Below are 13134 nucleotides of genomic sequence, written 5' to 3'. Positions count from 1 at the left end.
TCCGAACCGTTTCTCCATTTAGATAATAGTCTATGCCTGCATTCCTGCTTCTGAAGTGCAGAACCTCACACTTTTCCAGATTGTATTCTATCTGCTACTTCTTTGCCCATTCTCCTAGCCTGTCCAACTCCTTCTGCAGCCCTGCCCCTGCTTCGTCAATGCTGCCTGTCCCTCTACATATCTTTGTATCATCTGCCAACTTAGCAACAGTCCCTTCTTTTCCTTCTTCCAAGTCGTTAATGCACATTCTGAAAAGTTGTTGTCCTAGCACCACCCCTGAGGCACACCACAAGTCACCAGCTGCCATTCTGAAAAACAGCCCTTCATTCCCAATCTCTGTCTTCACATTCAGCCAATCCTCTAGCCAAGCCAGTATCTTACCCTTAACACCATGAGCTCTTAAATTATTTCACATTGTCCTATGTGGCACCTTATCAAAGGCCTTCTGGAAATCTAAATATATCACGTCCACTGGTCCTCCTTTTTCCAACTTCCTTGTTAACTCCTCAAAGAAATCTAAAGGATTTGTCAGAGATGACTTCCCCTTGCCTGAATTTCAACTCGATATGCGTACTTTCCTGCATAAAGTCATATACAATTGAAGATATACTGCACGGCATTGCTATCTGTAGATTCCATAACAAAAATATGCCCATGCCCACCCCGGCAAAACCTTGCTAATTACAACTGTTCTGCTATTTGCGGCCATCGAAGAGGCATTGTAAAATAAACAGCAGCAAAAATCGTACAATCATTTCATAGTAGAGAACAAAATGAGGCAAATTTGTGATTCGGCCCGTGCACAGGGTCTTATTGAAATTCACATATTGAGTCTGACTGCCTCATTTTCAAATAAAACTTGTCTGCATTCTGCCTGGACATTCTTGTAAAATTTATCTTTAGAAATTAATTCAGCATCCACTTCTATCAGGCCTCCTGGCAGTTCATTTCTTATCGGAATAAATCAAGACATCAAGCAATTCTTCAACCCGCATATGATTATATTATCTACATCCAGTCAAAGACTTCTCCTTAATTACTCGGCCAAAGCCGTCTTTGTTAACATCCCTGCTACACCTTGGCTAACATGCCCTGCTATAACCAGAACAATTAAAATTAATCTTAACTAATATGCCGTAGCACGCATACTATTTTAGCATTTTGTTACACACTGTTGCAGCGGCAAAACTACATTTCTCGCCACGCAGCTTTCCTTGATGTTTCGAACGACTGGTCCACCGTTGCAATAAAACAATACACATGACTTATGTTTCTAATCCAACCTGCACCTCACCGTTTGCTTTGAAAGTTAAATGGTAAAATATTCGTCTGTGCTGATGGCGCAAAACGGGTGTATTAGTACTGGCCACCTGTCATACAAACATTCATTAAAATCAATGGAAGATAACGTGCCGAACCCACGCCCAAGTTTTGCACTGCCACGCGAGGCCAGATTTCCCGACCTCAGACTCCAAATCAACAAATTGCTTCTTCAAATAAAGTAAGGAAACAGACAACATAACATCTGAAGTGTAAGAAAACACTATTCACAACGAGACTTAGTATAAAAGGACAAAGACAAAGCTTTTGAATATTTTGTTCAATTTCAGTTTCTCCTTTTTAGTTCAATCAGTTAGTTTTACACACACCCTTATTAGCTGAAGGAGACACATTTCGATGTAAACAGGGTTCTCGCAGAATTACACAACGCATGGTTAAATCTGTCTCATTTGCTGTGCCACACCAGCAGATGGCGAATCGAGAGTCAGATTTCCTCAATGATTGATCTACTGTCCATCTGCTTTCCACTGGTATTCACAAAACTGAGACTCAACTGGTCTGCTGTCGCTTACTCTTGGTCTGAAATTAAATCCACATTCCAGGTCAATGGGAGACATGGTAGGAGCTGGGGATGTTGAGATGGGGGGGGGGGGCGGGGGGTGGAATAAACTTGTCAGGTAGGTTGCTGAATAACTAGCGCAGTCCTGGCGCCACTGGAATAAAATAACACCATGACCAGTCAGTCCCTTACTCGATCAGTTGCTTTTTACCTTTGAGCAAATTCTGAAATGTACAGAAATTATTGGCCAACATGGCTCGATCAGACGTTAACGTTACTTTCCATGCCATGGTTAACGAAAAGTGTTTTATGGGTCATATAAAACTGTAACCAGCATTTTATGAAACAATACATTACATTTATTCCGTGATTGTAGATCTCAGTCCTCACCACAATATTGCATAGGTTTGTTCTGGGTTAGAAATAATATCTATTCATTTTACAAGTTACCAGGTCGGTCAGGATGAAAATTGGATGATTGGTTCCGTTTTAACTCTAAAAACCAGCATCACCTTCCCAATCAAGTCTTTAAAGTGTTTGTTGACAGCTAAGTTACCGTTAGAAATCTAATATTTTCAGTCACTATGTTCTAAATAGATCTAAATGCCAGTCAAATCAAATGAAACAGTTTATGAAGTCAGGATCCGAAAAAGAGCTATGAATGTTTCTTCACTTCTTCAGGCAATATTAATGAAAACATTAGTTCTTCTTAAACTTTGTGCACAAAAAGCAATCTTATTGAAGTAGCAAGAAATGTCACTTACCAGGATTCACAGTCAGCACGGTGCCAGCCCCTTCATACCAGTAATACACAGTCAGTGAGCATCCATTCCGGCCATGTCATAAACTGCCAATGAAGCAAAATCCGCTATTCAATGCCCTGAAGCAACATCGTTACAAAGATCTTTCGTATATGTTGCATTTATCAACGCATCTATATTCTTGATCTGTCTCCAACCGTGGAGAAATTTTCCATGTGCTATATGTACACTTGTAATTCCCTAAAAGAAAGACAGTCCAGTGATTCAATATAAAGGACCATAATGGGGCATTCCAAAAATGAAATTCCATCGGGAACAGATTTCCAACGCTGTGCATTTAGAGGTGTAAGGAACAGTACTGTACAGCCTGGTTCAACAGTCGGAAAGGAAATTACTGTAGTGGAGGTTTATGTTGTGGCCCGCACCATCGTGTCACCACAGCTGCACATCACTTCACATCAGCACAATAAATCCATTATCCAAACCTTCGCAGAAAATGCTTCAATCATTCCAAAATATCGGTTGAAAATTGTAGCAAATTGTTTCCTTCATATTGGAATCTGAGCAGCTGTCTCTCGCTCCTGGGGACTTGTCCAAGTCATGGGGAAACCTCCGTGCTATGTCATAAATGCGATTCAATGATTTACAAACATAATTGTCAAAATAAACAGAGAAAATGTTGCAATGCATCAATTGGTGTTTGAGGAGGACAGCAGTTGTTTAACCATGAGCTACCGTAGCCACTCAGAAAGTAAAATCGGTTTGTTTTGTCTTCAGGAGTAGGGGACTAGTTTTTGTATTAAGAGAACCTATGATTCATTAATGTGGGTCACACCGCCGCACAGCCGCAGAGATCAGTGCAAAAACTTGTCATGTATAGTCATCCAAGCCTCTCAGTTCGAGACGTCTACTCCGATTTGAATTCACATCACACTGTCCTTTTTTCATTCTTTTCATTCCACTACATATGTTATCCTTCCAAAACATTCATTGATGACTTCTCGCAAAACCAGTTGAGGAACAGTTAACTTGTTCCAGTGTTAAAGAAAACAAATCTGAAGATAGTTTGTGTGTGGCAGGAACCGTCTTCTCGACTGTTGTGGTACCATCCACACAGTGGTCTAGCCCCGTTCAAAAACGGCTTCTCTGTTTATCTGGGTGTTAAATACAGTTGCTGCGCATCCACATTTCAAATGCTGGGATTTATCATCCTAGAACTGTCACCAGATGTTTAGAAATGTCCCCATTTCAGAATGGTATCCACAAATAAAATACAGTTTCAGCCTGATGAGCGTACAATATTGTCCTGTCTTTACTCGGAGATCGGAAGATACTTTTGCAGAACCGGAAGTTCAATCTTATTGTTGTGAGCCATCTCGAGCTTTGCAGAACATCACAATGTCCCTTTTCTCATTGTTTTCTTTCGACTAAACGTGCTAAACCTCCAGATTATTCATTAATAACTTCCTGCAAGACCAGTTGAGAAACAGTTAAAATGTTCTGCAGTTCAAGAAAACAAACCTGACGATAGTTTGTGTATGACGGGAACTGCCTTCTCGATTGCTGTGGTAATCATACACAGTGGTCTAGCCCCGTTCAAAAACAGCTTCTCTGTTTGTCTATGTTTTGAATGCATTTGCTACGCATCCACATTTCAAATGTTGGGGTTTATGATCCTGGAACTGTCATCAGATATTTACAAATGTCCCCGTTTCACAATTGTTGCCATAGCAAAATGCGGTTTCAGCCAGAAGAGCGAACAACATTGTATTATCTTCATTGGAGATCAGAAGATATTTTTGTATGACTGAAAGTTCAATCTTGTTGCTGTGGGTCTTCTTCAGCTTTGCAGTAAAATGTGACACTGTCTTCAACTGTTAAGTCCTTGATTTGCAGAGAAAACGAGTTGCTTCCCTTGTTGAATCTTTCAACATATCGGCCGCCAATGGTAATGCGTTCCCGATCTGTTGAACCAGGCTTTTTCCGAAACCAACTTGTACCACACAAGACATAGCTACCAGCATCCCTTTGGACGCAGTTGATTGTCAGAGAATCTCCTGTTTCTTTAGTTGCCGTCCGTGGTGTTTGATCGACATATGTACTGAAGGCATCTGTGTGGAGAAAAGATACGAAATGAATTATTTGGCTGAAACAATACAAGAACTTGAAGGCAAAGAATTTTCCACAATGTATGCGCAACCACCCAATTTTATCCAGTTAACACACTTTTTTCTTCTGAAAGAAACTTACTTGATAACCACGTTAAAAGGAGCGCAGCCCAGAAAATATGCATTGTTTCTTCACAAGCACTGAAAACCTCAGCAGGGCGATCACTCGAACTCAACACTGAGTGCTCTGTGTAACGGTGGGCAGCTGAACACCGACTTTATAAACCTCAAGAGACAGGGTGAATTTGCATAGGGCGGAGTGATCAAACATGATCAATCTGCATTGCTCAGTCTGTGCCATAGCTTACAATAGGACTATAATATCCATAATCACGCAATTGGAAATTGTATCCAATGAATTTGGAAAATCCGTTAGCGTTACAGGGAATACTGCCAACATGTTGAGTTTGTTTCCATTTTTTCTTTCCTTTTTTATTTTAAACCAATATTATTCCCTGAGCTGTGGCAGTTACTAGCAGGAAAAGCAGACCTCATGAATGTGAAAGTGGTCGTGATTCGCCTGTTTAAACGTGTACAGTTCAACTGATGCAGGTGCACATAAACTGCTGCGACGAACGGAGTTCTTATTGATTCGATTAATGATATTATGTGTATTCAATCACTGTGAGGGAGCAGTGACATGGTTCCAAGTCAGGGTGTTGTGTGGCTTGGAGGAAAACGTTCAAATCGCATTTTTCCGATCCGTTTGCTGTTCTTGTTTTTCCCTTCAAAATAATTGCAGTTTCGAGTTTGGATTGTCCTTTCGAAGATGTCTCTGCAAATTCCTCTACACAGTTCAACAACCTGGCCATACATTAAACTAAGATCAGTAAAGCCCAAATGTCATCTTTGAAATAAAAGATGACATGCAAACAATATGAATGAAGTAGCAATTCTTTAACTGCATTATTGGAAGTAAACCTTTGCTCTATTTTGCTGTGATCGTTTGACTTTCAGTTATATATTGCACTGAGCACGCGAATTGTGCAAACACTTTTGATAGGTTTCCACTGCAGAATCGGCAAAGATATTAGCCAAAACATAATGATTAAGATGTGCCAAATTGCTTCAAGTTCTGTCTGCTTTACTGGCTATCTTTGCACGTATTTCCTCTTTGACACTGAAGATGCTTTTCGAAAGGGCAAACAGAGGCCTCAGTTCGATTGCAAATGTGTAAATAAAATATTCCACAGGAATCTGTTCTTGGCCATGGTCGTCTACTCAATATATCCATTTTTTTTAATCATCCCTGCTCCAAAAATCCTTTAACTATCGTCAGACCGTGTCCTTTACCATGCAGTAAGCTCACATTAAAAATGTCTCTTTGCAACTCTGATGATAAATTAAATCACTAAGGAGTTTTCCACTTCATATTTGCAATATCACTAAGACCCCTTATTTGCAATCCTAAAGCAGCTCGATTCACCTATATCTCAGCTCGCCTTGCAGGAACCCCTCATCTTTCTCTCCCTTACCTCTGTATTTGATCATTTCAACGTGTTCCGATCTCCCACACAATCGCCACAGTAAATTTAAGGTGATGTCAGCATCTAATGTCCATATCATAACACGCATTAGGTCCCACTTTCCTACAACACCTGTAATTTCAATACTGTCATCCTTGTTTACAAAACCCTTTCATGCTTCAGATTTTTGTATCACTGTAATCTCCACCAAACGTTCATCGACGATGTGCATGCCTCTAATTGTAGTCTCCAGTACACTCCCAGTTTTAATTGCTCCACCATCTGTGGGATACAAACTGTTCACTTGTCTGCCGCACGACTTTGCATTCGCATTTAATACAATTATAAGTTGCCTCTTTATCAGGACTTGCATAAATTGACCTAATATTTCCTTCCTTGTCCCAGTCCCATTATTTTTTGCATAAGGAACTGGTTCTAGTTGTTGCGACATCCATTATGTTGAAGGTATTGGATAAATATTAGTTGTTTTGCGCGGTGGCGCTTTGGAGCGCGTTCCAAATGGTGGGTGTGACACCGGAATTAAAAGCAAATACATATTGTTAATGATTAGAAGATCAAAGCTATTTTTTAAACGGAACAATGAGCTAAAAAGTGACAGAAGACATTCAATCAGTAACTTTGAGATGAGTAAACAAAAAAAGTACTGGGAATGGAATGTTGTTCGGTGTTTGGAATGAGCAGAGGGATTAAGTGATATTGGGTCCGTTAATATGGTATGGAGATTGAGGCTTTAAATACTGAACAAGACATAACTTATAGTTTTATTCATTCAAAGATGCAAATGTCTCTGGGAAAACCAGTATCAATTGTGTATCCCTCGTTACACATGATAAATTATCGTGAGCTTCTTTCTGAGCAGGATGGCTCTCTGAGATAGAACTTAAGTGGAAATTACATTGTTGCATTGTTGGCTTTTTTTACGAGTGATGTCGGTTCGGAACAGTAGATGTTGTTCCATTATGAAAAATATACCCTAAAAAGCATCATTTTTGACAATTGTGCATCTTCATGGTCAGCATTGCAAATTTTAGTTGCAGATTTATTAATTTAATTTTTTAACTCGAAAGCTGTTGTGGTGTTTTTTGAAATGACCTCTCTATTATTAGGCCAGCTGTAAAAGTGTTTGATCTGCAACGTAGTAAAACGGCTGCCACGCCGGTTCATCAAAGATTCCGCAAACAAGAGGCTAAATAAATACGAATAAACAAATAAGTCCAATTTCCTTCAAAAGAAATTTGAGGACGGGTCGATACAATAAGAATGTTTTAAAATATTGAAAAGGTGGAAAGGTTGGATGAAAGAAAAAGAAATGAATGTTCAATTGTTAGGAGGTGTCAGGGATACATTGTTAAGTTTTTTATTAAGTTTAGAAAAAAATATCGAGTGAATTCAGAATTAAAGTTGTGAATCTGTAAAATTCACCAACATGTTTAATGCTTCGTTCAAGAATTATGTCAACATCCACATGGAGCTTGGGTTGATTGGTGAATAGAAGGCGTGTGGAGTCGCCAGCAATCTTTGCTCTCAAGATTGTCTTGATTGTCAAGGAACAAAATTATTCTTAGGGGGTTAGGCGGGGTAAATTTTCAGAGGATATTTGCACTCATGGGAGAGTAGAGGACCAGAGAACATAATGGCAGGATAAAGCTGTGATCATGGAAGACGGAATTAGGGAAGAATTTCTTCTCTCAAAGGGTTGTGAATCTTTGTAATTCTTTACCCCAAGCTGCGGAAATCTAACAATTGAGCATTTTCAAGGCTCAGATTAGGTGGGAATTAAGGGTGTGGGAATTAAGGGTGACAGAGATAAGACAGGAACGAGGATTGTGTAAGTGGTAACTCAGCTTTAATATTATTAAATGATGAAGCAGACAAGAAGAACTGAATGGCCTACTTCTGTTCCTATTTCTAATACTCTTAAGTTCATTGCCGCTGTCAGAATTAAACATGCATTCCCTCCTGACAAGTGCTGGGGCATACTTTTGTTGGAATGCGCAGGTAGATATCATATTGACAATAGAGATGGATACATTTCCACCTCTCCATTCTTGTTGACGATCAGTACACAGGGGAATTTTTCGGGTGAATTACTGTAATTGAAATTTTTGGACGAGTTGAAAGATGCATTTCCTCTGCTATTCTGTTAACTCTGTTTTGGCACTCTCACTGCGATAATACTTTGATCTTTAATACCTATGGGTGTTAAATCACGTTCTTGAAGCACGTTATGATACAGGAGCAGAGGCAGGCAATTCTAATAAAGTGTGGGAATTAAGGGTGACAGAGATAAAAGAGGATTGTGTTAGTGATAAATCAGCTTTAATATTATTAAATGACGGAGCAGGCGTGAAGAGCTGAACGGTCTTTTCCTGTTCCTATTTCTAATAGTCTTAAGTTAATTGCCGCTGTCAGAATTAAACATGCATTACCTCCTCACAAGTGCTGGGACATACTTTTGTTGGAATGCACAGGTAGATATCACATTGACAAAAGAGACGGATACATTTACACCTCTCCATTCTTGTTGACGATCAGTACACAAGGGAATTTTTCGGGTGAATTACTGTAATTGAAGTTTCTGGAAGAGTTGAAAGAAGCATTTCCTCTGCTATTCTGTTAACTTTGTTTTGGGACTCTCAATGTGATAAAACTTTGATCTTTAATATCTATGGGTGTTAAATCACGTTCTTGAACCACGTTATGATACAGGAGCAGAGGTAGGCAATTCAATCCCTCGAGCCTGTTCTACCATTGGACAACATGCTGGTTAAATCTCTTTGTGTTTTAAGTGCTATGCTCCTATAACTTTTGGCCTCTTTCGGAAGAATAATCTATCTAATTCCGCCCTGAACAGATTCAATTTCCTGGCTTCCTCTCCTTTCTGAGCAGAGAATTCCAAAGCTGCAAATAGAAAAATAATAACTTCATTGCTGTCCCAAAAAGAAGACCACTAATTTGAAAGCGATGCCCCTCTAGTTATGGGTTCACCCACAAGACTCAGCATGTCATCTTTTCCACGTCTACTGTGTGAATACTATTTAGAACCGTATGTACTTCAACCAGGTTCAACACAGCCCAAAATTCTAAACTCCACTGGAAACAAATATATTATTTCGACTTCAGCGTCATAAGAAAACCCATTCATTCCAGGAATAAATCCAGCAAACCTGTTCCAACCCATGTATATCCTTGTGTAAAGAAGGAGACGAAAACTGCTCACATTATTCAAAACGCAGTCTCACCAAAGCCTGGTATAATTGAAGCATAATATACTTATTATTTACAAGTTCATTTCCTCTCTTGTTAAATTATGCATTTCCTTTACTCTTCTTAATTCCTAGGTTTTGGGGCTCATGCACCAGATCAATTAGATCCCTCAGAAATTTGGAATTTTGCAGCAGTTCTTCGCATCAGTCATAGTTTTTTTTTTCTCACAATCTTATTCATAGGGCAGCAGTGTAAGAATACCATCGGTAGCCTAATGTTGAAATGGTAGAATTAAATGTTTTGGCACCTGATGCTTAGTTGAAAATTCCTGGCCAATGGAAGATTCGGTGAGCTTCATTGTCCATGAACATGCGACGTGACGATTATTTTTGTGCAGATTTTTTTAATTCAATGAAGTATTTCAAAATCGTAGCATGCATTCCTAGTAAAGCCTACGTCCATAATTCTGCTTCGAATCGCATGCAAGTATAATTATCCTCCTGCATTGAACGCTCCATTATTCCAAATTATATTATTTTTTCCTCTCAACGATGTCACATGTGTTTGGCTGAGTTTACACAGACTCATTGTCCGTCAGATATCGAGGGTACAGATTTCTCTGCTAAGCCTATGCGAGATATTCCTAATCTCTTTGATTTTTTGTGGATTATGCCAATAAGTAGAAATTACTTCTAGTTATGGGTTCACCCATAAGACTCAGGGTGTTATCTTTTCCACGTCTACTGTGTGAATATTATTTAGAATGGTATATAACTCAACAATGTCAACAACAACTAAAATGCCAATAAGTAGAGATTAGTGTGTCCCGCGATATTTACTGTAAGGGGATCTGCAGACGTTCCATAAACTTCCACAACTAAGCTCAGAAAATAAGTTGCATAAAGAAGAATGGAGGAAGTTGGGATAAATGTTACAGATTCAGATGTATAGAACCTTACAAATGGTAGTTTGCCAGGAATCTGCACTGGTGTTTCAAATATCCACTATATTTATTCATGACTTGAACGATAGATCCGAAATTTGCACATCAGTGTCCGAAGGGGAAATAAGCACGTGTCACAATAAGTGGTACAGGTGGGATCACAAGTTTTCATTGGTAAATATACGAATTAAAAATGTGCATCCAACGGTACAGCAGTTGCAGATAAATTCGAGAGAGATTAAGTCACATGCTTTCCCTGCAAGTACAGTAAATGTATATATATTCTAAATGCTAAAGGATTATAAACGGCAGAGGAAGAAGTCGGTTTCCAACTGCACATAGAACAAAGAACGGCACAGCACAGGAAACAGGCCCTTCGGCCCTACAAGCCCGCGCCTCCCATTTTAACACTCAGAATGTGCCTTATTCAAGTCTTACATCGATCGTCGACGTTTTTGTTTACCTCTAGTTAGGTTTACCAGGATGTTGCCTGGTATGGAGGGGAGGTCCTATGAGGAGAGACTGAGGGATTTGAGGTTGTCTTCGTTGGAAAGAAGGCGGCTAAGAGGGGACCTTATTGAAACATATAAGATGATTAGAGGTTTAGATAGGGTGGACATTGATAGCCTTTTTCCTCGAATGGAGAAAGCTAACACGAGGAGGCATAGCTTTAAATTAAGGGGTGGTAGTTATAGGACGGATGTCAGGGGTAGGTTCTTTACCCAGAGAGTGGTGAGGGATTGGAATGCCCTGCCTGCTGCAGTTGTAAATGCGCCTAGTTTGGGGGCGGTTAAGAGATCCGTGGATAGGTTTATGGATGGAAAGGGTTTGGTTTAGGTTAGAGGGTCATTGCTTTTTAACTGGTCGGCGCAACATCGTGGGCCGAAGGGCCTGTTCCGCGCTGTAATGTTCTATGTTCTATGTTCTAGTGGGTGCACTGGGGGTATAAAGAGGGTGCACATGCGGGAATTATATGTGCACCAGATTAAGGGAGACCCAATTCAGGGACAATTTATTGACACCAATCAGCCAAAAAAGGAGAGAAAATAATTGCAGGAGTAGGTCAATCGGCGCTTCGATCCTGCACCATCTTTCAATGTAATCTTGGCTGATCATACACTTTCAGTGGCCAGCTTTCGCTTTCCCTCCATAACCCTTAATCCCTTCAGCCGGAAGGGTCGCGTCCTGTCCATCTTGAATATTTCTAACGAACTGACTCCAGCAGCGTTCTGTGGTGGATAATTCCACAGGTTCATAATTCTGAATAAGGTAATCTCAAATAATCACCGATTGCAATGGGATCTTGATCAATTGGGCCAGTGGGCTGACGAATGGCAGATAGAATTTAATTTTGTTAAATGCGAGGTGATGCATTTTGGTAGATTGAACCAGGGCAGGACTTACTCAGTTAATGGTAGGGCATTGAGTAGAGTTACAGAACAAAGAGATGTAGGCTGCAGGTTCATAGCTTCTTGAAAGTGGAGTCACAAGTGGACAAAGTGATGAAGAAGACGTTCGACATGCTTGGTTTCATTAGTCAGAACATTGAATACAGGAGTTGGGGCTTTTGTTGAAGTTGTACAAGACATTGATAAGGCCACACTTGGAGTACTATGTACAGTTCTGGTCACTCTATTAGAGAAAGGATCATATTAAACGAGAAAGTGTGCAGAAAGATTTACTGGGATGTTATCAGTTCTTGATGGTTTGAGTTAGAAGGAGATGCTGGATAGACTGGGAGCTTTTTCTCTGGACGGTAGAAGGCTGAGGGGTGATCTTATCGACGTCACTAACATAATGACGGGCATAGATCAACTAGATAGTCAACATTTTTTCCCTAAGAAAGGGGAGTCTAAAGCTAGATGACATAGATTTAAGGTGAAAGGGGAGACTTACAAAAGTGTCCAGAGGGGCAATTTTTTCACATAGTGGGTGATGTGTCTGGAACAAGCTACCAGAGGTAATATTCGAGACGGGTACAATTTTGTCTTTTAAAAAGCATTTAGATCATTGCATGGGTAAGATAGGTACAGGGGGATACAGGCCAAACACGCACAGTTGGGATTAGTTTAGAGTTTTAAAAAAATGGAGGCATGGGCATGTTTGGTCAAACGGCCTGTTTCCATGCTGCAAAACTCTATGACTCTATGAAAGGTGTTCCTCTTCATCTCTGCCCTGAATGGCATATCTTTTTTTCTTAGGTTGTGTTCTCTAGTTCTGGACTTCCCAACATGGGAACATTCTTCCCGCATGTAGCCTGCCCAGTCCCATTTGATGTGATACGTTTTGATTAGATCCTCTCTCATTCTTCTAAATGCCAGTGAGTAGAAGTCCAGTTGATCCACACTTTCTTCATACGTCAGCCCTGCCATATGGGGAATCGTCTGGTGAACCTTTGCTGGAATCCCTTAATAGCAAGCATGTCGTTCCTCAGACCAGGAGATCGAAACTGCACACTATACTCCAAATGTTGCCTACCCAAGGCTCTGTGTAACTGCAGCAAGTCGTCCCTACTCCGAAACTCAAATTCTCTTGCTATGAAGGCCAGCATGCCAATCGCTTTCCTCACTGCCTGTTGTGCCTGCATGCAAACCTTCAGCGACTGTTCTACCATGAAACCATATTGCATTGCACTTCCTTTTTTTCCTAAACTATCACATAGAACATAGAACACTACAGCACAAACACACCCTTCGGCCCACAAGTTGCACCGATCACATCAATACCT

The 13134-nt window shown here is 40.2% G+C and overlaps 1 protein-coding gene across 1 annotated transcript in view; it reads right to left on the bottom strand.

The window, feature by feature from the left end:
* The window catches only part of LOC145363511 (uncharacterized), a 113190-nt gene extending 108244 nt beyond the window's left edge, over positions 1 to 4946 (bottom strand). The window contains 3 exon segments of the mRNA XM_080218706.1: positions 2605 to 2687; positions 4430 to 4712; positions 4852 to 4946. Of these exon segments, the coding sequence (XP_080074832.1) occupies positions 2605 to 2687; positions 4430 to 4712; positions 4852 to 4894 (409 nt within the window). The 5' untranslated portion in view covers positions 4895 to 4946.
* Between the last annotated feature and the right edge of the window lie 8188 nt (positions 4947 to 13134).

This window comes from Carcharhinus amblyrhynchos, unplaced genomic scaffold, assembly GCF_965287045.1.
Source record: "Carcharhinus amblyrhynchos unplaced genomic scaffold, sCarAmb.v2.hapA scaffold_39, whole genome shotgun sequence".
NCBI classification, from domain to species: Eukaryota; Metazoa; Chordata; class Chondrichthyes; order Carcharhiniformes; family Carcharhinidae; genus Carcharhinus; species Carcharhinus amblyrhynchos.
This window is presented reverse-complemented; position numbering and strand designations above follow the sequence as displayed.